General features: G+C 35.3%; 1 protein-coding gene across 2 annotated transcripts in view; it reads left to right on the forward strand.

Moving 5' to 3' along the window:
• The window catches only part of LOC149079666 (signal-induced proliferation-associated 1-like protein 2), an 83,952-nt gene that overhangs the window by 52,342 nt on the left and 5,991 nt on the right, over window positions 1–25,619 (forward strand). The window contains exons 3-24 of one of the 2 annotated variants that reach the window (XM_089240274.1): window positions 2,079–2,236; window positions 3,636–3,821; window positions 3,933–4,008; window positions 4,376–4,474; window positions 4,608–4,711; window positions 4,997–5,154; window positions 5,336–5,442; window positions 6,334–6,468; window positions 6,580–6,674; window positions 9,851–9,996; window positions 10,120–10,234; window positions 10,358–10,495; window positions 10,785–10,900; window positions 11,374–11,520; window positions 11,777–11,849; window positions 13,436–14,057; window positions 14,173–14,254; window positions 17,787–18,009; window positions 21,188–21,378; window positions 21,762–21,919; window positions 22,248–22,311; window positions 23,462–23,534. In XM_089240274.1, the coding sequence (XP_089096400.1) occupies window positions 2,079–2,236; window positions 3,636–3,821; window positions 3,933–4,008; window positions 4,376–4,474; window positions 4,608–4,711; window positions 4,997–5,154; window positions 5,336–5,442; window positions 6,334–6,468; window positions 6,580–6,674; window positions 9,851–9,996; window positions 10,120–10,234; window positions 10,358–10,495; window positions 10,785–10,900; window positions 11,374–11,520; window positions 11,777–11,849; window positions 13,436–14,057; window positions 14,173–14,254; window positions 17,787–18,009; window positions 21,188–21,378; window positions 21,762–21,919; window positions 22,248–22,311; window positions 23,462–23,534 (3,266 nt within the window). The remainder of the gene's footprint in view (window positions 1–2,078; window positions 2,237–3,635; window positions 3,822–3,932; window positions 4,009–4,375; window positions 4,475–4,607; window positions 4,712–4,996; window positions 5,155–5,335; window positions 5,443–6,333; window positions 6,469–6,579; window positions 6,675–9,850; window positions 9,997–10,119; window positions 10,235–10,357; window positions 10,496–10,784; window positions 10,901–11,373; window positions 11,521–11,776; window positions 11,850–13,435; window positions 14,058–14,172; window positions 14,255–17,786; window positions 18,010–21,187; window positions 21,379–21,761; window positions 21,920–22,247; window positions 22,312–23,461; window positions 23,535–25,619) is intronic. The other variant, XM_089240275.1, reaches the window with a different exon arrangement.

Here is a 25,619-nt window from a genome sequence, read left to right on the forward strand (position 1 = left end):
TCTTAAAGATTATTCTCAAGAATTTTACATCTCCAGTTGTTTTGTTAGCCCTTTTGTCAAGTTGGTGTTTTTGAGCTGTTAAAATCTGTTTACTGAAATTTTAACCAGTCAATAATTAAGTTTTCAGTCTCACAGTTTTTATTTGGTTATAGACATTATTTTAATTTTCATGTGTTTGCATAGTATTTGAGAAAGGGGTTTGGGATAGTAGGATATAAATCGTGACATTTACTGTACTGTCCAGAACCTTGCCAACCCTGATAAGAATGTATGGTTTACATTATCAAAAGCCTTTGAAATATCTAAAAATATTGAAACTAAATTTCCTTTTGTCTACCCCCTCCCCCTTCGTAAAAAATTTAGCAAAGGTTTAAAGAACATTTTCAGTGCTTTTTTTTTTATACAATCAAATTTGTTTGTAGCCAGAAAAATTGTCTAATACAAAAAGTTATAAGTTCTGATCATAAGAATTTTCTTAATAAACTTATGGTATCCATAGATAATTTTTAAAATCATCTTTATATCATTACTAACTCCTTCAGCCACCTCGTTGGGCATTTTGCCTGTTGTGGCATTGTATTAATTGCCATGGACATATTTATATTTTTACTCTTATTCTTTGTGATTGAAAAAGGATGGCATTGTGGGGATCAGATTGTGTAAGATTTCATCGGCAATTCAGGGGTTAACAAATAATGATGTATTTCAGTTTATATGATCGAAGTGGGTATTGTTTTGATTTGCAAGTTTCTAGAGCAGTTGTTCTTAACCATGAGTGCGGGAAAGCATTTTTGGGGGTACGAGATGGAGAAAAAAATTGTAATATGCTGACTGATTATTCGGAAAAATTTAAATGATGCAAAAACATTGTTAAATTTTTTAATTCAATAAATCATATCTCATCTTATGTTTTGACATTACTTTTTTTAGCTTTTGTTCGAAGAAATATGGTGTGCAAAATTTAAATGTTCCCAATTTTAAAAAAAAAATGGAAATCGCACATTTATATTCTACAGTTTCCCGATGCTTTTGAAAAGTTTCTTTTCTTTTAGCGATACTAGATCCATTTCTTTTCAATCTTAGTTATAAAAAAGATAGGTATTTATAGTAAATGATTTCATTAAAATGCGAGCCGGGGCATTTTTATTCAAATAGGGTGTCAAAACTGATTTACGACAATTTTTGTGTGATCAGTTGAAACCATTTCCAAAACTAGGGAAGATGGCTTTACAGACACTTTTACTATTCACTACCACCTACTTTTGTATATTGGTTTTTCCATCACTTTTACTGACGAAATCAAAAATTACTTGAATGTAAATGATAATGTTCGGATAGTCCCTCTTTCAAAGAAAGAATCTAAGTTTCAAAATAATGTTATGAAAAATTACTGTTTAAGTTAGTCACTAAAAATCGTCATGTACAGTAATTTTAACTTTGTTACATTGACAGATGTGTTCATTTTTTCTTCAACAAATTAATTTCGCAATTGTCCTCTAAGTTTGGAATTTTTATTACAACTAATTTTTTGTGGTGGATAATTAATTAAATTAATTACAAAAAACAGTTGTCAACAAATAGACAAAACATTCAAGGGGGATGAGGGAAGGTAAATTGAATTGCACTGGGGGTGCAAGATAGAAAAAAAAGATTAAGAAACACTCTTCTAGTATCAGTCAGATATCTGGCTAAACAATAACTTTATTTTGGCTTTTGACGATATTGTTAATTAACTCCCATTTTTTTTTTCCTATTTTTTCCCCCACTTCATTTTATAAAAAAGATATTTCTGCATTTTTATACAATTTTTCTTGTCTACAAATCATCAATCGTCATCCAATTAATATTAAATTATGTGTTCTTATAACTACATCGAAACTTGTTTTCAATAAAATAAAATACTTTTACAAAATCAATATACATTATTTATCATGCATTGTATCATTTTTCTCCTGTAAATATAACTATTAATGCATCGCTGTAAATCTGTTGAAATTGTTATGGTAGTTGTAGTAGCAATAAAATAATGATTTGTTTTAAAAATGTACCACTTATTTTTGTTGTTTGTTTATTATTAGAACATCAAAATTGGTTTGGATTCGACGAAAATCTGGGACCAGTTGCAATCAGTATTAAACGTGAAAAGGTTGAACAGCCACAGAACAACAATGGATCGATCAATAATAACAGTGTACATTATCATCATCAGTATAGATTAATAATAAGGACTAGTGAAGTAAGTTTGAATTTTTATTTGTCAAATTATATGTTTTCTTAAGTTATGGCCTATCATTAGTCACAGTGGAACTTCATTAAAAGATGAAGTATTTGTATTACGTAAGTTCATCTTAACAAGGTTCAACTGTATATTTCTCAATTGATAAATAACTACCAGAAAATTTTTCTGTGAATCTTGTTAACAACAATAGTAAGATTCTCATAATTAGCATGTGAGTTTTGAAACACATAAATTCCTTTGCACTTATTTCAAGTGATTATATTGTCTGATCATGGAAAGATGGCTTATGACCTCTTCTATGACCTTCATCACAGAAGGAGAGGATTCATTCTTTAGCAGGGAGAAACAGGGGACACAAAAAGGAAAAAAAAAAACATTCTCCAGCAACAACCCTGGAAGATGGTTTTTTTTTTTGTTTGTTTGTTTAGTTTCCTGCTTCTCCCTACTAAAGAATCAACCCTATTTTTCCATGATGAAGGTCATAGAAGAGGTCATAAGCCATCTTTCTGTGGTCAGACAATACATTATGTCAAAGTTTATAGGAAGCTGTGTTTGATTGAATGCAGTCATCAAGATCAGTGGTCCATGTTTATCATTATTATAGTATCCCCTCGTTTTGAAGTGTGTATGGATATCAGCCATTAGAGCCTGGATAAAAGTTGTTTCGTTTTTTGTTTTTTTTCCACATGCTTTTTATCTGTCTCTGTGCACAAGCAATGTAAAAAGGGAAGTGACTGTATCTATATATTTTTTATTATTTAATATATATATATATATTTTTTTTTTGTATTTTGCATAATGAAAATAATAGTTAAGTCTCTAATTCAAGGTGAATGGGATTGAGACCACCTCAGATTACCGGAAACTTGGATTATTCAAAAAGCAATAGGAAAAACTTTCTGAGTCTATACTCTTACCTATTTTGCCCATAATCCAATGTCTTAATTCATTACACCACTTCCAAGACCATAGACTCTTGTTAAGAGAGGCTGACGGGCTCCGGATATTAATTTTTTGCACCATGGATTTTACTGTAGCAGGGTACTATTCTACTTGTAGGGTCTGGGGATCCATCGAAGAACCCAGTCTAGGGATCAAGACCTCCTTTAAACTGAAATTACTTGTATTCGCAAGGAAAATGGAATAAAACAAAACTCATGCTTGGCGAAAAACAGGTGTTTTGAAAAGCAATTTTTGAAAATTCCAGCACTTCAGATTACCCAGAACCATGAAGTTTAAAGACTCAGATTCTTAAGACTCTACTGTATCATAAACACTGTTGATAATGGTTTCTAAATGCTTTGGTGAAAACTGTTCATCTTAATGTGGTATCCTTATACTGAATTTGGGATTCATTATCTATACTCTGATTATTTTTTTTCTTTTTGTCAAACAGTTAACCGTTATGAGAGGAACTGTTCTGGAAGAAGCCGTGCCCACTCTTGCCAGAGCAAATCAGAGGCATTGCCATGCGAAGGAAGTTATCGAATATGTAGCTCCGGAACTACAGGTTTCTAGGTTGAGACTTTCCATATCTGGTGCTCATACTGAAGACCAGTTATTGAGGCTTGATGAGCAAGGGGTAAACATATTTCTCCTCGTATTACCATTCTGGCTATTCTTAGATGCTGAGTGAATTGCATTCATACATATTCTTGAACATTAAATATGAAATGTTTTCATTTATTTCCAGTTGATAAAAAACTACAAAATTGGAATAATGTATTGTAAAGCTGGCCAGTCCACAGAAGAAGAAATGTACAACAATGGTAAATACTGCTTGTGTCATATACCTTATTCGAGGTTCATAGTGAAATGAATGAATAGGAATATTTTGTGAAAAATCTTGTGTAATATGTATAAATATGTACTTGCTTTTTTGGACATAAATGAATTCTGATTAATAAAAAATTTTTATTAATTTTGTTGTGACCTACATATGAGGTAAATAATAGTTTCATGGTTCACAAAAAAATGTTTCGTATTAAGTGATTATTTCTTGTTCTAATTGGAATTGTGATTCCTCTACCCTACCCATTTCTGTATCATTTTCTCTTCTCGAGTGTTCAGGAAAACTTCAGTTCAGATTGAATGATACAGGTGCAGCTTATACTAAGTTCTTTTCTCTTACTACAGAGCATGCCGGGCCTGCTTTTGAGGAGTTTCTTGACCTGCTTGGCCAAAGAGTGAGGCTGAAGGGATTTGAAAAATACCGAGGAGGGTTGGATACAAAAAGTAATACTTTAATTCTTGTTTTCTGGTTCTTTTTCTTTCTAAATATAATTCATTCATATCATAGATTTTAATGTATCAACCAACTTATTTCAAATTTGACTCAAAAATGATTTTTTTTTCTATATTGTTATAGCTGACACAACTGGTCTTCATTCCATATTTACTACCCATCAGAACTGTGAAATAATGTTTCATGTTTCCACTTTGCTGCCTTACACACCGAATAACAAACAACAAGTAAGTTGTCCTTCCCTTTGGTATTATTGATTATTGCTTTTTTTCAAAAGTTTCTGAGATTTTAGTGTTTTTTCTAATTTCTTTTGATAATTAGTTGATTCCTTCAGCTTCCCCCCCCCCTTTCTGTTTTTGAATTTTATTTTATTACTTGTTCATCTGTCAATGCTTCCCTCACACTCAGAGTTGTTGTCATTGCACACTTATTTTTCTGTTTCAAAAAGTCAATTGTAACAATTCAAAATTCTGATAATGAAATGATGTAATGACATTATTTCAACTTTCCAGTTACTTAGAAAGAGGCACATTGGAAATGACATCGTAACGATAGTCTTCCAAGAATCAGATGCGCAACCTTTCACTCCCAAGAACATAAGATCTCATTTCCAACATGTATTCATCATTGTGCGTGTCATGAACCCCTGTTCAGACAGCACTCGCTACAGGTAACTGATAAGTTCATTTTTATTATCTCACAGCAGCTGTGTGTGAAAATACATATATATATATTACTAGTTGTGGAACATGCTGAAATCTGGTTCTATCCTTGTATCATTATTTGAAGAAGTGTTTTGAAGCGTTCAGTATTTGCATAAATATGTAATTTTTTCTTCATCTTTTTGATAGGGTATCAGTGAGTCGATCAAAGGAAGTCTCAGTGTTTGGTCCACCTATCCCCGAAACAGCTACGTTTTCTAAGTCCAAGACATTTGTAGATTTTCTGTTAGCTAAAGGTATGTTTCAGTTTTGAAAAAAATTGGTCGATTTCAATAATGTAAATAAATAAAAATTTCAATATTAAGAAATCTGGTGAAAGAGAAATCCATTACAGCAGTGGTTCTCGACTTGTGTTTTGTAAAGCTCTGTGGTGATTCCAGAAAAATAAAATGTAGTTAATTAATAGCTGTAAATTTTTGGATATAAATAAAATAAAATTCCTACAGAGGATCTGTCACAGAAATTGTTTCCGAGAAAAGCTAGGAACCATTGCATAACAGGAATACTGATTGTCATTATCAGCAAATATCTCCATCTTACATGAAGGTTGTGTACTCATAAAGTTTTTTAAAACCTAAATAAATTTATTTAATAGAGCAGAGGCACCACACCAAAGAATTTTAACCCAGGAGCATGTTCCACAATATGAGGAGTCTATGTAATGTATTGCTACATGCTCTAACGAAGCACAAATATAATGATTCACAGTCTAAATATATCTGTAGCTCTTAGGATATGTACAACCCCATCCCCCATCAAAAGCATGAAAAGGAAATCTTTGAGGTTAAGCTGGAAAATTTTCTATGATAGAAAACATTGATTTAACTCATAATTAGTATTCAGATAGGTTCAAGGAATCAAATTGAAGTTCACTGAATGTGTGATCTAGTAAAAAAATAAGAACAGCTGATATGAATGAATTAACCTTGACATTTATGTAGGTGTCGAATCTGTGTGTGTGTGTTTGGTGCATTTGAAATTATTTTCAGATAGAGAGAAAAATATTGTACCCATATAACATGGTGTATAACATTGCACGAACACTTTGCAAAATTATAATTTGTTATCTTGGTATTTGTAACCGAGACATGACTACTGATTCAAAAACTGTACTTTTGATGTTCCAGTGATAAATGCAGAAAATGCTGCCCACCGATCTGAAAAGTTTGTCACAATGGCACAAAGAACTAGGCAGGAATACCTGAAGGATCTAGCCGCTAACTATTGTACCAATGCAACCATCGATACTGGACCAAAGTTTTGTAAGTGTTTAGAATGAATATCTATCTTTGTTGCATGTAGTCATTGTGAAAGTTCTTGAAGCTTTTACAATCATTGCTTATTATTAATTATTAGTTTGATTTTCTTTCCAGCTGTTTTATCATTTGCTGGCAGAAGGAAAGAGAAACACCGTCCAAGATTCATACCTGATAAACATGTATCTGGTGCAATAGCGTGGCAAGTTCAGGTTTGTACTTTTAGGTCTCAATTTCAATCTTAAATGTTATTCCTGTCTATAAGGTCTTTTTTATGCTTATTGGTTAGCAATTAATGTATCAATTTGTTAGCAATAGAGGAATGTATACAAGGTGCATGCATGGTTAAGTAGTAGTTGTATAATTGCAGCGTGAGCTATAGATGCTTAAAACAAAATTACAACAAATCCTTCGCAGGCGCATATAGGATGACCTAGGTTTTTGAAGCAGTGAAAATTTAATAAAATCTGTCTTATATGCAAGTAAATGCATATTTTTTTAATTAAAAATAAAAAAAATTTTCTACTTTTTTGCCAAATCCTATACACAAAATTTGTGTAATTGATTTTAATTGAGCAGGAAATCATTGATATATTGCCAAATATTACAAATGTTGAAGAATGCTATTAATGATTCTGTCAAAGCAGAAATTTTATCATTTTTAAGGTTATATGGGGGGGGGGGAAGTGTATGTGGACCATTTGGTTGATTAATTTTTCATTTGCTTAGTTTGAGGGTTCAACAAGTATAGTAGTCATTAAAAACTTCTGTCTGGATGGGAAAATTATTTTGTATTTATTACTTCATGGCCGTGGACAGTAACTAACATTCATCATTCAAAACTATGGTGCAAATAGGTGAAACAACAGTTTGCATTACAAAGCAGTTGGATATGTAGGTCTATTCTAGGTTTGGTGATTCTGATGCTACCCAATGGCATTCAGTTGTCTTCTGTATTTTTAAGGCATGAAGAGGCATAAACAATATTTACAATGCTCAGCAAAGAGCTAGAAATGGAAGTGCTTCATTTGTCAAAAATGATTACACTGACATTGAACAGTAAAATGTGAACAAATCCCTTTAAAAAAATGATGGACAACGCAGTAAAACAGGTTCACCTTGCCTTATTTACATCGGATCTTGTAATCTACACATTTTGCACTGTGCTTTTGAAAGTGGTCTCGAAGGAGCGTCATTCTTAAAAAAACATAAGTCTTCAAAATTTGCTGTGCCTTGTCGAAGAGAGTTGACAAGCTCTGCACTTTAGAAGACTCGAAAAAAAGAATGTAATATATATGAGGAGAGACAGTGAGTGGCATCATGGTAAGATGCTCATCTACCACCATGAAGGTTTTCATCTGGTTCAATCCTGGGTAAAGAACATAGATAACAAGTTCTTTCCCAGCAAACCTGAGGGTGACCACCGATAGATTTGGGCTGGAAATGAAGAGGTGTCATCTATCTGTAGTAAATTACTACATGGGGATATAACTGTGCAGTAATAGTAGTGTGCAAGGCATCTAAATAGCTGGCAGTCTTACATTCACCATGTAAAATTATTATAGGAGACGAGGTATGAACCCCAAATATCCCGCCCCCCAGGAGTTGTTAAACCAGTTAATCAATAAGAAATGAATCTGCTTTGTACTCAAAGTGTGATTCCTGTATGGAGGGTGGGGGTGAGAAGGCTCAAAAGTGTTTTTTTTCAATGTCCTCAGTTAAACCATGTCATTTAGGTTGCATTTAAAAATTAGTATTATGCTAGTATGAGTGCTGTTGTGGTGGGTTGGTAAGATACGGAGTTAGGGATGGGAAGAGTTCAGGGTGCATGAGTTCAAACCCACCCACCTCCAGATGTTAACACTTTTTGCCGCTGTGGTGGTCGAGTGGTTATAGTGACGGACTCGTGATGCGAGGATCCGGGTTCGAACCCCACAGTGGTGGTTGGCTGAAGTTGGTTTTCTGTGGTTCCCAACTTCAAGATGCAAATGCGAGCCGATCTCCCCGTTATTAAGTCTCGCCACAGAGAGCAACAGTCCTACAACGATAAATCATTCAATCGTAACACTTCACTCATAGTTGAAAAACTGGTGGCAGATGGCGGCACTACACATAACAAGCATTACAGAGAAACAAAAAAAAACTTCGCGTCAGGTTTCACTACACGTACACGCACATTCCCGCATGTACCGATTCGTTGGGGGTTCCGCGGGGGGGGGTATGGGCGGGGTGCATGTGTGGTGTAGCAGTAGAAGGTAGGGCCTCCAAAAAATGGCTCGGGATCCATTATGTTCTTAAGCAGTCACCTCGTTGGGCAGTTTGCCTGTTGTGGCGTTGTATTTGTATATATATATATATATAAATGGTATTTTGATGCTGGTCATTGAGCTTATATTACTGGAGAGAGTATGACTTCAGTGGTCTCCGCCTTGACAGTGCTGGGAATGGTGTCCCTCAACATCATTCGTCAGAAGATCATGTGACTTTATGAACACACACACAATCCTCCGTCATTTTCTTATGGCATCCACAAGAATTTGAAACACTAAATAAAAGAAATAATTTTAGCATTGATGAGATAATTCCAAAATTAATGAAAGGGAATTCCAGAATTAATGAAAGAAACAATTTCAGCATTAATGAAAGAAATAATTTCATCATTAATGAAAGAAATAATTTCATCATTAATGAAAGAAATAATTTCAGCATTAATGAAAGAAACAAATCCAGAATTGATGAAAGCAATTACTCCAGAAGTAATGAAAGGAATAATTAATAAAGGAAATAATTCCAGAATTAATGAAAGGAATAATTAATAAAGGAAATAATTCAAGAATTAATGAAGGAAAATTCCAGCACTAATGAAAGAAATGATTCCAGTATTAATGAAAGAAATAATTTAATCTTTTTTCATCTTTATAATGAGTTCACTATCCTTTTTTTATTATTAAAACCCAATATTCAGAGACCAAACTGTACATTTCTATGGGCAAATTGCCAGGCACGAACTGTGTTTTCACCGAGTCACGTGATTTCCTTGCATTCTATGTTGCTGCCGTCGTGGTGGCTGGATTCTCTCTCCAATACTATAAGCTTGATGGTGCTGGTGGTTCAGAAAAGGTTACAAATCCCCCCAGTGTCAAGAGTTTACTTCAAGTGTAACTAAAATTGAAACCTGAAAATTGAAGATAATTTTGATTTAAGTTCAAAGGTACAAATGAATTTTTTAATGTCTGATGTGTTGTTCAACTATGTATTTGTTGTGAATGCATATAAAAGTTATAATTTGTTTATTTTATGTATTGCAAGATGGCACTACATTCATCATCTTTTTCGTGATTTATCACTATCCGTATTGTGAAATTACCAAATATTGTTTGTATTTCAGGTTGAAGACTTTGGACAGTCAGTGGTTGTTGATTGCTTGTTAGCTATCTCTGTTGATACTTTTGTAATTATCGAAGAATCTACACAGGAAGTGATATTTGCTTGTCCTTGTGCCTCTATCCTGGGCTGGTCATCACAAACAACTAGGTACGGAGGTCTCAGTATTATGAAACTTACGAGATTTCTTACAATAGCTGATTTATTGTAATTTAATTAACCACCCGAAAGCCTCTAGAATTTTATTGCTTCCTCTGTGTATTTTCATTACAGTTTGAAAGTTTTCTATCACCAAGGCGAGTGCATCATGTTGCGAACGAAAGATCCTGATATTGATGAAATTCAAGAGATAGTTAGTCGACTACTGGTTGTCACAGAAGGCAGCGAGGTAGGTTTCAGTATAGATTAATTTATTTTTGGCCCTCTCCTTTTTTTCATCTGACTAGTCCCGTGTTAAGAAATTGATATTATTATATGAATGTCTTATGTTTTTATTCAAATCTCATTTCAGACTCAGGAGCTGATACTCCGACGGAATAGTCTTGGCCAGTTGGGTTTTCATGTTCAATTTGAAGGGGTCGTCACTGAAGTGGAGAGCTATGGATTTGCTTGGCAAGCAGGTTTACGACAAGGAAGTCGTCTCGTTGAGGTGAAACATTGTTTTTGTATCTCTTATGCGAGTGTGATCTTATTTGAAATATGATGGCTTTATTTTTTACTTTCATGCTGTGCAATCAGTTAGCAATGTGCCTTTCTGTTTGCTCATAAGGAAAAATTCCCACTGTATTACAAATTATCAGCAGCTCACAGAGCTCCTAATTCAATCTGTAGTAAATTTTCCTTCCAAATTTATAAAGTTGCTTAGTGTAAGTTTTTTGTTTCTCAACTTTAAAGTATTTAGAAGAAAGATTTGTTATTTTTCTGTTTGATTTTCACAGATTTGTAAAGTAGCTGTTGCCACTCTCATGTATGATCAAATGGTTGACCTTTTGAAGACATCCATGACTGTATCAGTGACAGTTATACCTCCATTCCCAAATGGATCTCCTAGAAAGTAAGAAAATTTATATTTCGAATGATTTTTATTTATGTTGGCGTGATTTGAAGTGAAAATAGTTATGACAGGTAATTTAACCTGCTGGTCCACAGTGATTGGCAACCTGGCGCTCATTGCCGATGGCTTGCGATGGATGTTGCTTTTTTGCAGAGAGACAAAATCCTTAGTTCTACTTCTTTGATGAAAAATCCCAGTAATTTTTTCCTAAAATCTCTTTTATACTTATTTTTGTACAAAATTGTGATCTGTGCAAAATCTCTGATTCTCGTACAAAGTTGGCAGCTATGGGGTGTTAAATAATGTGAAATGCATGTATAACTCTATTCAATGATGGGAAAAAAGCATAGTTGTAGAGAGATGGTTATTATATTGGATATTCTTTTATGGAGTTCCTGCACTAACTAGCCTATTTCTTTGTTTTATGTATTTGAATAACTTAATAGTGTGAAATTGTTTCACTATGTTTCTAGGGGTTGTAATCTACACAACTGCACCTACCTTTCTGGAGGATCTGGTGATTATGAAAATGTGAGCATTTGCGAACACGGTGGAAACCAGCATAAAACTGCGATGCCACGACAACAAACTCCATTTCATTGCCAGAGAATGACATCGAGGTTGGTTACAACAATGTTTTACTTCACTCTCAGAGCTTTTAGTGGTTTTATAATTATATTTCTTGAATTCATTATTCGATTGATTGGTTTAAATAAATGCAGATGCATGCCAACCTTGTTATTCAATGACTTGAAACTTCTTGTGCATTGCCTTTGATGATTGATATCACAAACTATTGGCTTCAAAAATAAATTTTGTGCTTAGAAAAAACATGTAAATATTTTTTATGTGCTATTTTTCCATCTCATTTTTTAGACGAGACATGAGATCAAGCATGCAGCGAAGCAATCGTAGTCCTTCTATCGATCAAATACATTCCAAATCAGAAGTGAGTACGCTTTGTGTGAAATTTTTTGTTAAAAATAATTAAATCTCCTGTATTTCTCTATGCCAAGAGTGCACAACCTCCATCCTGTGGGCCAAATTCAGCTCGTCCAGGAAGTTCCATCCGGCCTGCAAAGGTGTTTTCGATAGAAAAGGATTGATACAGCATGATAAAGGCTTATGCTAACCATATTTCTTTCATTAAAATTATGGAAAATTTGCAAAAAAAAAAAAGTGTCAAATGCAAGTAAAGTTGCCAATCACAGCCCAAAAAACTAACGCAAGTAAGGTAGCTAATCACAGCCAAAAAGAGTGCCTAAATCAAGTAAAGTTGCAATTAAGACCAAATGAAATTGTCCAAGGCAATGTTTGTTGCCGATCAAAATAAAAAAAAATTGTCAAAAGTACTTTATTTGTGAGTCATTAAACTACAGTAGAACCTCTATTATCCGAACACATTGGGACCGAAGGGTGTTCGGAAAATCGATTTTGAAACTAATTCGATAAAGCAAAGGAATAAATTGAATTTAAGATGAATTCGTCAGACGAAAAAAAAAAGACAGTTAAATCTGCTCCTATTCACACGTTTGTTCGCTTTCAATCATTTATAACTACATACACTGTACCCGGATCTGCCCCTTACTTTCATATCTATAGCTCACAATTATGGTATGCAAAACTGTTTGGAAGTGAATTATTGTACAATAGAGCGAAGCTATCAAATTGAGAGGAAAGAGGATTCAAGTTTGAAGAAAATACCAACTGTTGAGCATCATTGACTATAGAAAACTGAAAATAAGTTAGGTTGAAAAGGTGTTCGGAAAATTGATGTTCAGATAAAGGAGATTCTACTTTAATCTCCATTCTTGATATAAAAAATTCAAGTGAGCCCTTTTAAGAATAAAGGGAAAAAGGGGGACATTTTGGCAGGACGACTTAAGAAGGTTGAGGCAGCCAAACTTATGGGAGTGGTTCGTAAAGTAAGGGTCATATGGTCACCCCCTTACATACAAGTTTCTTGCCTTTGGACTAGTTTACCGCATACCAACTCTGGTCATATATTGCCATACAGCAATTTCCAACCAACAGAGTTGGGTGGGAAATGGATGCTCCATCCATCGGTGGTCGCTCAGGCTCGGTTGGTAAAGAACTCGCTTCTGACGTTCTATGGCATTCTCGAACCCATGGACCTTGATGGTAACCTTCATAGTGGAAGACGAGCATCTTACCACTGCGCCACTTGGCCGTTGCTTGCAGTCTGGAAAAGTTATGTACTCCTGCTCTATGCCATTTGCTAGATTCATATGAAAAGACCTATACTTTTATTTCCATGCATGAAATATTCCTCTTTGTCTTTCAATCCCTTTCATATTTGTCATTGAACAGCTTTTGTATGGAATTGCATGAAAATCTCCCTGATTCTGATTCTCCAACACACAAATGTTTGATTCATAAATACACATTTACTCTGTAACGATTCATGTTTTTTAACCTTTTGAGTAATTTTTTGTGGTATTTGCATATTCTAATGTCGAAAAAATGAATTTATAAACTGATGTGTGTGTGTGTGTGTATTTCTTGTTTTTAAAGGTTAAAACAAACCTATATGAATCCAGAGGAGACCACTCTCTGCAACATTCTTCAGTTTTGGCGGCCAGAAATGCCCAAGAAGCATTTAGTGGTTTCCCATCTCGTTTAAGTTCATATAGTGTCATGAATAATCTGTCTTCCTGTGAGAAGCGCACAAGTCCGTCAAAATCTATTCCATCATCTCTAGCATCTACCAGAACGTCTCCCATATCTGCTAATTCCGTCAGCTCTCACAATCACAACACATCCCACCTGTCTACTGTTCAGAACCAGATGCATCGTAGCTTTCACGATCACAACCGCAACAGCATGAACCAACGTTTGACTCATGTTGGTGGCATGATTGCAGCCAGGAGTGAACTGTCGCTTGTGGACATATCTCCGTTTCACTCTCGTTCCCATTCTCATCACATCGCCATGGGTTCACTGCCTACTAAAGGTTCACCAGAGAACAACAGCACGACCCAGCATAACACTACGTCGTCGTCATCATCTTACTCTCCTTCATCCAAACACAACAACATCAATAACTTGCAATATTCCAAACGATCTCCTTTGAGTATGTTATCTGATTACCATTCGGACAGTTCCAGTGATTGGCATCAAGGAACAAGCAGTGCTGGTAATTTAAAATTTACTTACTTTTTCATTTTTATTATTGAGCTTATATATATGCAGAATTTAGTATGTTAATGGAGTGATGAAAAAAAATTTATTGCAATTATTTTCTCTGCTAGATGAACTTGAAAGCCGCAATGGTGGCAGCTCATCAACAAAGCATAATGAAAACATGAAAATCGGTTGTGCCATCTCTTCAAGGTTTGACTCATTTTTACTTGTATGGTGTATATTGAAAAAATTAATGAAAAACTTAACAAGAGCAAATACAGTCAAATCCTGATTTAATGCCACCATTTGTTTTTAAAAAAATTTGCGACTATAACGAATGTAATCATGGTTGAACTCACTGTAATCCCTATGCGGAAAATTTGTTCACTTAAAATGTTTGTTGCTGGGAGTTGGATCTGCACTATATCGGGGTTCGATTGTGCTTATTTTCTGACCATGCTGGGAAATTTGTGAACCAGTGGTAGGTGTAATCCTGTATAAAAAGCAGTTTACAGTTGAAATCCTAAGTTAAAGGTTCCTGAACAACCATATTTTAACATGCATAAGGAACCCTTTTTAGACGAAAAATTGTGTCCCAAAAATAAGAGGGGATGTATTTGTTATACATAGATAGTATTATAGATATATCTTTCCAACTTTTTTTTTCCTAATTTTAAGCCCAAAAATCAAGGGATTCCTTACACACATTAAAATATGGTGCTTGGCAAGTAAAATCTGCTGCCTGGCACTCAAGTGGTCAGCATACTAGCCTCTGGTTGTGCAGGTCTGGGTTCAAATCCTGGTCAGGGCATGAATGCCTACTAACAATAACAAATTCCCTGGACAGATCATACTGATCTTTTGGGAATATGTGAGAATCACATTATTTTAAAAAATCTGTATTGTCAAGAGAATCTTTTTCTACTAAGACAATTCTGAATTCCTATTATTATTTTTTCTATATTCTTCGCTACTATTTGAATTCCAAAACACATATAGCATTCTCATTCTACTATACAGTGATACTTTGGCTAACAAAGATGATTAGTTCCAGAATCACATTTGTTAGCAGAAGTCCTCGTATGCCGAAACGTGATTTCCTATAGGTTTCTATGGAAAATCATTTGATTCATTCCAGGTTGTGCCTAAAACTTTGAGATAAGTTTTTTAAAACAGAGAAACACTGTAAAAAAGATTAAAACTAAGATGAACATCTTCGAAGTTGTATAAACAAGAATCTAAAGGAAGATGAGAGATACTGAAGATCTTTTTATTTTACACTAATGTACGCACACAACTGGCACAACCTAATCATGGCCGTAGATTTGTGATTTTGTCAGCTCATTTCTGTGTCTGATGCATGCAGATGGGAAAAGATGAGCTCCTGGAATGTCCAGACTCAGTTTGAATGATGCCTAAAGTAGAGTCTTGCACTGAAAGAACGCATGCTCTGGAAAAATAGGCTCCTTTTTTGAATGCATTTGCTGTTAGTTAAATCTTTGGTTTTACATAAAATGATTCAAAAACTTTCAGAAAAAGAAGTGTAGGTATATCTCTGGAAAACGATTCCTAGGCGGACATAAGTTAATCGGACTCAAGGGATGACTCAAGTTCTGATGTTGATTGTCACAAAAATTCAGTTCACAGTGCAGCTGTTTTATGGCACATGCATCCATTTCAACATAAATGTTTGTTACCCGAATTTGTACTCATTAGCCGAGGCAAAAAAAAAAAATCTGTTAGTTAGTTACCGATGTGTTTGTTAACCCAGGTACTGTATTTTTGGCCTCTCCATGTTATTGAAATTTCAGTAGTTCTATGCCACCGAAAAGTGACAGCTTTTTGACATGAAAAATGGTTTTCATATATATATATGGGGAGGCATTCCCCTGAGGCAGGGGTTCTTTTCCTTTGTGTTCCGCAGAGCCATTACCAAAAAAAAACTGCCATGGACCTCTTCATAAAATACTCAGTATAAAGCAATATAAAAACAATGCGTTAACTCTGTGTTTTTCAATTTTTCCATAGCTGCAGGCTGATGAAAGTAGTTGAAACATTTTTGCTGACATTTAAAGGATAAATAATTTGCCAATCATTTCAATCTTTTTCGTACCAATGAAAAACGAATGGGAGAAGTAATATGCTGACTGGCATATAAAAATAATTAAATAGGAGAAGTAATTTGTGGATTGAATGAAATCCACAAATATATGTAAATTGTGGAGAAATTATTTGTTCACCAACAGAGAGAAAATAAATAAATGAGAAATAATTTTTGGACTGTCAAAAAAAAACCCATGAAAAAGAAAAATAATTTGAGAATAATTCGACAAAAAACACATGAATACAAGAAATAATTTTCAGACCAACAACAAATGAATGAATACGGGAAATAATTTGATTAACAGCAAAAAATAAACACAAATAATTCAGACCATCAAAAAACACTTGATTTAATCGGAGAAATAATCGGGAACAATAAAAAAAGAGAAATAATTTGTGGGTCAACAAAAAAAATATAAATGGCAAATCTGCTAATGGATAAGACAAATAAAAACTAATATATATAGAAGATGGTGTTCTATAATTATGTAGTGGCTATATTAAGTTGGTTTTCTGCAGTTTTCCAACTTCGAGATGCAAATGCTACAGGGATTAAGCTACGGTCGCATTTTTCACAAAATGTGGAAGAAAATCTTAGAATGTGAAAGAAGTAATAGCCACTTCCACAAAAATGCGTACAGGAGGTACAAAACGGGTAGACATCCAACCATCAATCATTAGCATTGTAGCATTTTGCTAAAGCTTTTCCCCCTCATTTTCGCATTTTTGCTAAAGGAATTTTTTTATCAACTTAAACCCTGGAATGCTAGCTGATCTCCGATCTAAACAAGTCTCTCCGCAGAGACTTTTTAGCAGGTGGACCTACAACAGGATACTCACATAACATGAAAATTCAAGCATTTGCCATCTTTTCTTCAAAATATGGAAGCCAGGTTAATTGGTGCTGCAAAAATATTGGCAGCAGCAAGAACATGAAACAAGCCCAACTCTGAAAACATAAAATATGTGAGGGCCACATAGAACACTGTTTCGTTCTAAATTCCGTAGAGGGATGTGTACGAGGTGCATGTATGGTTAAGTAGTAGTAGTGGCTATAATAGTTGGTCAAAATATTTAGCAGACCAATGGTCGAAGAGCACTGAGTTAATTTTTTTCTCATCCAAGCTCACTGATCCCCCCCCCCTGAAATTTCTCCAAGGACCCCCTGGTTGAGAACTCCTACTCTACTGCCTCAAACCTCACTTGCAGGCGTGCATTCTTTTAATATGACTTATCTTCCCTCAAAGTTTAGCCTATGAGTATACAGAACTCGTGAATAATAAATATTTGTGAATTTAAATATCTATAGACTAAATCAGTCAATTGAAACATACTTTTAATGTTATGAAACAAAGTAGATGAGAACTATTCACGAATACAGTAAGTTATTTACTTATGAATAAATAATTAAGGAAGGCATATGAATAGATAAGGGAGAGCATTCTTCTCTGACCAGCATCTTACGGTGTCCTTTGAGAACATCACGAGACACTGGCTTGTGCATTGGCTACCATAAGTGCTAGAGTTCTAAAATTATCTGAGCCATAGCCTTATTTAGCATAACAGATTTCATATTAAGCCTGTTAGAAATTTCTAAGATATTTATCGTTTCTTTTCAATTTTAATCAAAATTTCACAGAATGCTTTGTGATATTGGTCCGTCTAAATTAAACAGACTCCGCCCGGGTGTGACAGGTTCTTGTACAAGCGGCAACAACAGCCAGCAACACATTAAATCAAATCCAAACGTGGCTCTTATTGCGAGTAGTGGGAGCAGCTGCAGCGGAAGCACGAGCACTCTTCAGGAAGATTTGCTAAAGCTCATTAACCCAGAATTCTTGGACAGCGATAGTAATAGCGACGTAAGTTTTTTTTTTTAATCCTTTCATTTGTTTACTACATAGTACAGGTTTGTATTTTACATTCTTGGCCACTCATACATAGTCTATGGCAGGGATTCTCAAACTTTTTCCACACACTGCGCCCTCTCACTCTAATCAACACTTATCCACGGTTCTTCAAAAAATCTTTGTCAAGCTGCCACTCCGCAGCTCACAGTTTGAGAACCCCCTGGTCTATGGCGATGTAGTGGAGATTTAGTATTCTTTCCGCTCCCTTTCAACCGGACCAGAGCGCAAATGATCCGGACTATACAGATCTTACGCAGTAAAACGGGTGCAAGACTTCAAATCAGCAGCACAGTATCGATTCCAGAAATGATGCAAATATCTTATTTTTCACAGATGTCTGTTTAGAGCCATGTTCTAAACCATGGAGTAAGCCTGTGATTACCAGCTAGTGCTTTAGCCTTGAGTACTGGATCAGCATCATCATAGACTAAGACCCTCATATCCCATAACTTGAGGTACCCGAGTCAAGTGGACTTACTGGGGGCCTGCCACTTGAATTTAGACTAGCCCTCAGATGGTGTGGCACTCTCATGATTGTTACCATCCTAACTATATTGTGAAGTAATGAAGCTCTTGTGTGCTTGTTTAGATCAGTGGTTCTCAACCTATGGAAGCCTGCATCCTGATCTGATTTGTTTTTTCTTCGTGAGTGGAAGGCAGTCGTACATATGACTGTAGTGACTGTTCATAGACTATGCCCATGACATTACTCTTTGTGTTGTAGCATTTTTTGCCTTTCCAAAGATTGTAACCTGGCAACATAGTCAGAGATTCAAATGCTTTTTCTTGTGACTATCGTGATATATGATGGATTCTGCGTGTAATTTGTCAGTGTATATAAATAAATGTTTGTTTCTAAAAATAACTTGCATTTTCTCATTACCGTTGCCTTTACTGGTGACTTGGACATGATCAAATTTTCCAGTGAATTCTCGTTAATTTTAGCCGCCAAAAGCTCTCACATTTTACACAACAACATACTAGGTTTCTAATCACCAGGTCTTCTAGCAATATCGTGACCTCCTTTGCTGCTGAATGTTTGTACACACTGAGAAGTCTCTTGAGTTTTGAAAATGGATTTGATGTGGGAGAAACTAAAACAATGTCTCTTACTGTTGACAAGATCTCCACATCTAGGCAGTTGATGAGGTTGTTATAGTTTGTCGCTTCAGCTCTGACATGGTTTATCTTGAAGGCAGTGTCAAGCTGCCTTCAAATGGAAAAAGTTTGATCTTGTCCTTCGAGAGCATCAGCAGTTTCGCGTGGACAGCTTGAACTTGAGGATGGCTCTCTTTCTGCTCTGCCATTGCAACAAATTCTTGTCAGATTCGAATCATGTCTGGGTCATCAGTAAAGGCAAAGGCAGTGAGAAGCTGTGCCATTATCATAATTCCCCCTTCAAAGTATTAATTCTAAAAATTCCACTTTAAATATATTAATCAGAAGATCAGTCTCTGGATTCTTTCCCGCTCTAGGAAATCCCACAACTCACTCATTTTATTTATACCAGATACAACTTTCTGGGGACACATCAACAGAATTGTCACAAATATATGAAAGCATTCTCATGACATAAAGTCGCCACACCAGAGCATGCCTTGTTTTTCAAAATATCTCTGGCATCAAAAAAGACACTGACATTTATATCGCTACAGAAATTCAGACGTTTCTACACATTCGGATCAAAAACACTTTTTTAATTTTTGGTTTTTAACTTCTGAATCTCTCTCATGAAGTGCATCCCGGTCGTCAGACATTGTCCAACTAATCAGATTGGTTTTCGCTGAACAAAGAAACCAAAAGTTACCTCTCTCGACCTCCTTGAAAAAAATGAAGCACCTATTCTCCGGTATGGGCCAATAATGGTAAGTGCATGTATTATAAAAGTATTACACACTCATGTGCCAGGGTCGGTTAGGGTTTGAACCATTATGTGAGGTGCTTATGAGCAAAACTAGAAGATAAATATGTAATATGCACTTGGAGTTTTGGTGACGCAATTTGACAATGTAGCCTTTTCTTCAAAGTAGTGAGTGACCAAGTTTTTTTTATTATTATATTCCTTTTTCGGGGGAGTGAATATACAATGATGAAATGTCTCTTAATTCTTTAAAATATGCCTGATACAAAGTAAGCTGCTAAAAGTTAAATGCGCGCAATGGCAATGTTTTTGGAGTATAATTGAATGTTTTCGTTTTTAATTATGATGTGTCGTGTATCACGGCGGCATCAGATGCCAAGTTATTTATAGAAACAAACACTTATTTACATACGTGGAAAAGTTACACGCAGCATCTATCATATCTCGACACCAAAAAAAATGCTAGAATCTCTGACTTTACATTGCCAGGTTTCAATCTTCAACAAGGCAGAAAATGCTACAACTCGAAGCATGGCGTTGTCATGGGCATCATCTATGATCGTTCACTACACGAGTAATGAGGAAATAAATGGTGGGGAAAATGAAACGCACACACAATTAATCACTCTCTACCCAGTTCGATTGATGTTGGTACTAGGTCATGGCCCAGCAGTTGAGAAACAATGGTTTAAATAGAAATGAATTACCTTTTGGGTTAGATAACACAAGGTAACGACTGACGTTAGTTGACCCAAAATTGCAAAATGGAACCACGGCTATACGCGTTTCGGAACTATATGAAGTTTCTTCATCAGTAGCAGAAATAGTGTAAAATACTCCTTATAGCTGGAGTTACTCACTGTTGTGGACAAAAGAATCAAATTCAAAATGATTTTTTTTTGTTGACAATAGCGAGTAACTCTCGCTATAATGAGTATTTTTTACTATTTCTGTTACTGATGAAGGAACTTCATATAGTTCCAAAACGCGTATAGCTGTGGTTCCTTTTTGCAATTTTGGGTCAACTAACGTCGGTCGTAACCTTGTATTACTGGTTTAAATGTTTTCTATCTCTCTCTTTAAAGATTTTCTCATGAGTTCTGAATGCCTCCATATTATTTATGAACTGATAAAATTGGTAAATTAAGTTATATTCTCATTATGTTTCGATTTTTTTTCTCTTTTTTTTTTTTTTATGAGGCTAATTTTTTTTTTTTATTTTAAGTTTTGAGTGATGTGAACTGTGTATAAAGCAGAAATATATTTCAGGATCATCATTTGGAGTCCTATTCCGAACCTGGTTGTCATACCAGGAGGTCCACTCCATCCTCATCATTGGAACGCAGCTCAGGAAATACGCCAGATTCTACTTTGGATGTGATTCTCACCAAAGCGCAACCTGCTCATGTGATCTCATCAGAACCATCTTCCCCTGCAACTGTGGACAACAGGATAGAAAGGTAGTTTCATTGATTTTTTTTTTTTTTTTTAGCTTAACCTCTTCAAACCTGAGCCAAAACTAACAATTAAAATATATATATATATAATTTGATTGATTTTAAGTTTATTGCATGTTAAAATGCTCTTAAAAAATTAATTAATTTGGGTTGATATCTTTACCAGGATCATTTGAGTTAGATGCCCGTATGCATACCTCAAGTCTTAAGTGGAAAAAAAGAATCGTTATCTGAAACCAAAACCATTAAAAATGAAGGTGCACATATGTGTATCTCTTGAGCGAATAGATTAAAGAATGTTTTGAGACCCACTTCTTTGTTTATACATTTGTCTTATTTCCGTTGTTTTTGTCTATTTATAAAATTATATTTTCCCTTTATATTAGACTTTCACCAAGAGCTGCTGCTGCAGCTGAACGTTTGCAAAATAAGCTGAAGCCTCTTCCTCCACCGCCTCCATCCCCATCTACCCTCATTCCACTTCCTGATGGTCAAGACATCGACTGGTCCAGTTTGGTCAACACTGCTACAAAAGCCATTGAAAGTAAGAAATGAGTTATAACCCATTATAATATAAATATATCCCAGATAAATCGTCTCACTATATGTACATAGCCCCAAAGCAGAATGTTTAACACTGTTCTACGACGAACCCTCCTGACTGGAAATGTTCTGCGGTGAAAATCCCCGTACATGTAATAGTGGTTTTTTGCACTTTTTCTTCCAAATTGTTCTGCAGTAGCGCTAATTGTTCTGCGACATACGTCGCAGATTGTGGCACATTCTGCTTTGCGGGTACATACCTTGTCTTTACGAGCAATTTGAGTGACAGTATTTGCAGACAACAATGATCTTTTAACTAATTTCTCTAGGCATTCCAGTGTCTACTGGTAGTTGGATGGAAACGGGAAATGCTGACTTCTTGACAGAGAGCAGGTAAGTTTAATTTTGACTAGCAATCATACACACACCCCTCTGGGTTCAACTGGAAAATCTTTTTGGAATTGTCAATTGTAATGCATATTTTCAAAGGGGGAAAATATCTGATCTGCTGTGGGTGTGGTATATCGTAACCTGCATACTGATAGCTGTCTGGGCACTTTGTTGGACTACCATTGGTTGAACTCTTGAACAGTATGATGGCGTAATCAGCTAGTTCAGTCATTTCGAATTGAGCATCTGAATTGATCAGAAGAAAAAAAATCATTCTGTTCATTGAGCAACTTATGGAGAAGTGTCGGAGTAGTCCTAATGGGGATCCCAGCTTAGCAAGATGTTATGGTTGGTTAGTTATTTATATCCTCTGAAGACTGCATTCACCATGTTACGAAGTGAACGCAAGGAATTTAAACCGTTTTATTTCCCATTCTGTCTAAGAACTCTTATGTATGCCTACATCAATGGTGGGTAGTTTTGATCCGGGACTATTTCAGCTAGCTGGCTATTCTGCTCTTGAACACTTTTTTTTTCATGCTATCTTTGAAGAAGTAATAAAGTATTGGTAGTGTCCTGAACTTGAATGTGTTAATATGGGCTAAATCTTTGTTCCAATTCATGCTGCATCTACTTGATTGGGTTGAGATCACAGGTCTTTTGAGCAGAGTCTGCCCCCCTTCCCCTCCCTAATTGAGAAAGGTTAGATCGCAAACCTCTCAGCAAAAAATGTGGAAAAAGTATTGAATGCTGTCATTCATAATCAGCAATAAGCCATGGGTACTGGTCTAATTAGCCCTCATGCGTAGAAAATGGTAGTGGTGCATAGTAGAAAATGAAATAACATAAGAACGACATTGTTTTCTGGAATGACAATCCACTCTAGAAAAAGTAGTACGAATAACCACCAGTGATTCAAGTCTGTTCAACCAGAAAATGCCCCCAGACCAAAAACCACTCAGTGCTGATATACACATAATGTGTCAGGATAGCTATTGGTAGATTATACGAACATATTCAATGTGACATGATTCCTACTGCATAAACAGTAAGAACCATGTCATTAACTGCATTAATAGGCAAATATAAATGTTCATGCAGTTGTATTTGCATATTAACTTTTCCCTTTTTTTTGTTTTTACATTTATTGTAGCGTCACAAATAAGATTCAGCAACTTCAAGAATTAGAGGTGAAATTGCAAAAAATGCAACAAGACCTGATTAAGGTAAAAATGTGTTATGTTTTGTGTCATTGATAAAACTTTTCTGTATAACTCTTTTTATTGAATACATTGGTTCTTAAACTTTTGAGACGTGTGGCTTCTAGTAGTCATAAACCTGCACTGTATTGTTAAGTAAATTCTCAAAAATTGTTAAGTAAATTCTCTTGAGTTCTTTTAATCTCTGAATAAGCATACATCCCCCCCCCATTGTTCTCTTTCTTCAGCCTCCATTTACTTTCGCAGCTTTCTCACTCTGAACAAAATTTAACTGTGGTCTTACTTTCGTCTAACAGCTGCTTTACTTAGCCCATCATTTACCAGTGGCCTTGCTCATACATTGTTTACAAGCGCCCCCAAGGCAGCTACAGGTTTACCTGGCAGATATACCCATGTAGAGAAAGATGTTGTCTCCACTTGTTAATACAAAATTCATCGAAAGACATTATTTTTATGATGATTTTGGGAAGAAAATTCATCCCTGCCAAGTCCCAGTGTCTTTGGTCGGACGAGTGCTCTACCCCTAAGCTATGAAACAATATTTCTTCCTTCGAGCGTATATACAGTAAAACCTCGTTAAGTCCTCACTCCGGTTAAGTCGTCATTTTTCTTCAGACCCTTCCAGCTCTCATAGACCACAATGTTATTAAACCCTCGTTTACTCGTCGCTAGTCTTGGTTAAGTCGTCACTATGAAAAAGTTTGAGAAAGAGGAACAGACTATTTTTATGGCTCCCATTAAAAAAAAAGCTTGTTAACAGCATTGCCATATGCTTAAAAGTCACCATAAAATCCTATATACCCAAACGGAACAGTTTAAGTAATGAAAGTTACGCTGGGGAAGTTCATTTGACGAATAAGGTTTTTCAAACGTTGGGGACTGTTCAAGCTAGATCTCATTTCTGCCTGGGCTCCATTGGGGAAACTGGACAAACCGCGAGACACCCAGGCTCTGTCGCAAGAAGCAACGTAAGCACTTCGCCCCCCTACCCCCAGGGCATCTCCGGCAAAACCAAAATTTATTGATACGTCAAAGATTACACATAGTGCAAGGAAATCAAAAATTATGTAAATCGAAAAATCAAATTAATCAAGTCAAAGTGCAACGCGCGTGGGCACGGATAATAAATAATCATAGAAAGCATGGGCTCTACTAATTTAGGGCTTGAAATTTAAACAAAATATCTTTGTTGAAAAAAATTAGACATTCTTTCAGGACATTAAGTTGAGGTCTTCTGTTTATTTTTCTCTGCCCAGGGACCCTCCACCAAGTCAAAAGTGTTCGAAATTACTTTGTAGTTGTATCATGAACTACTGGTGAAGAATTAAAATGCTAAAATTTTGCATTTCATGTATATGTAAAATTAATGTGCAATAGAGTTCTATTATGAAGAAAAGCTACTTATAGCTACTTAAAGCTATTTATAGCTTTAGACTAACAGTTGCTCTCTGTTAGTCTAAATTAAAAATTACTAGTATAAACTAAAGTGTACAGTATATTTTACCACAATAATTTAATTAATAAAAGATGAAAAAAGAAAAAAAATTGCTATTATTTTTTCTTTCGCAATCTATAAATTTTATTGATATTGTTATTTTGATTCATACTTTAATAAATGTCATATTACTTTAAATTTATACGATTTTCACAACATTGCACATTCAAACTGACGGCACTCTGCTTAAGTCGTCACTCCGTTTAAGCCGTCATAATTTTTCGATAACTTGAGGTGACGACTTATCAAGGTTTTACGGTATATGGTAAATGGCTCCATACATGGAATGCAGCAGCAATCAACTAATAGTTTGTGAATGACATTAGGCCACCAGATTGCAACATGTCCTCTCCACTTGTTAATACAAGATTCATCAAAAGACTGGTTATTTTTAGAGATGATGATTTTAGGAAGAAAGTTCATGTCATTCATGAGCTATTAGTTCATAGCTGCTGCGCAGTTTGTGTACGTAGTCATTCAACATACATATACGCTCCAAAGAAGAAATATTGTTTCCATAGCTTAGGGGTAGAGCACTCATCCAGCAAATAAGAGAGCGGGGGTTTGAGTTCCCATAGAGGCAGAGATTAATTTTC

Source organism: Pholcus phalangioides, unplaced genomic scaffold (assembly GCF_987345545.1).
Source record: "Pholcus phalangioides strain wild (caught in Gottingen) unplaced genomic scaffold, Ppha-v1.0 ptg000012l_1, whole genome shotgun sequence".
Taxonomy (NCBI): Eukaryota; Metazoa; Arthropoda; class Arachnida; order Araneae; family Pholcidae; genus Pholcus; species Pholcus phalangioides.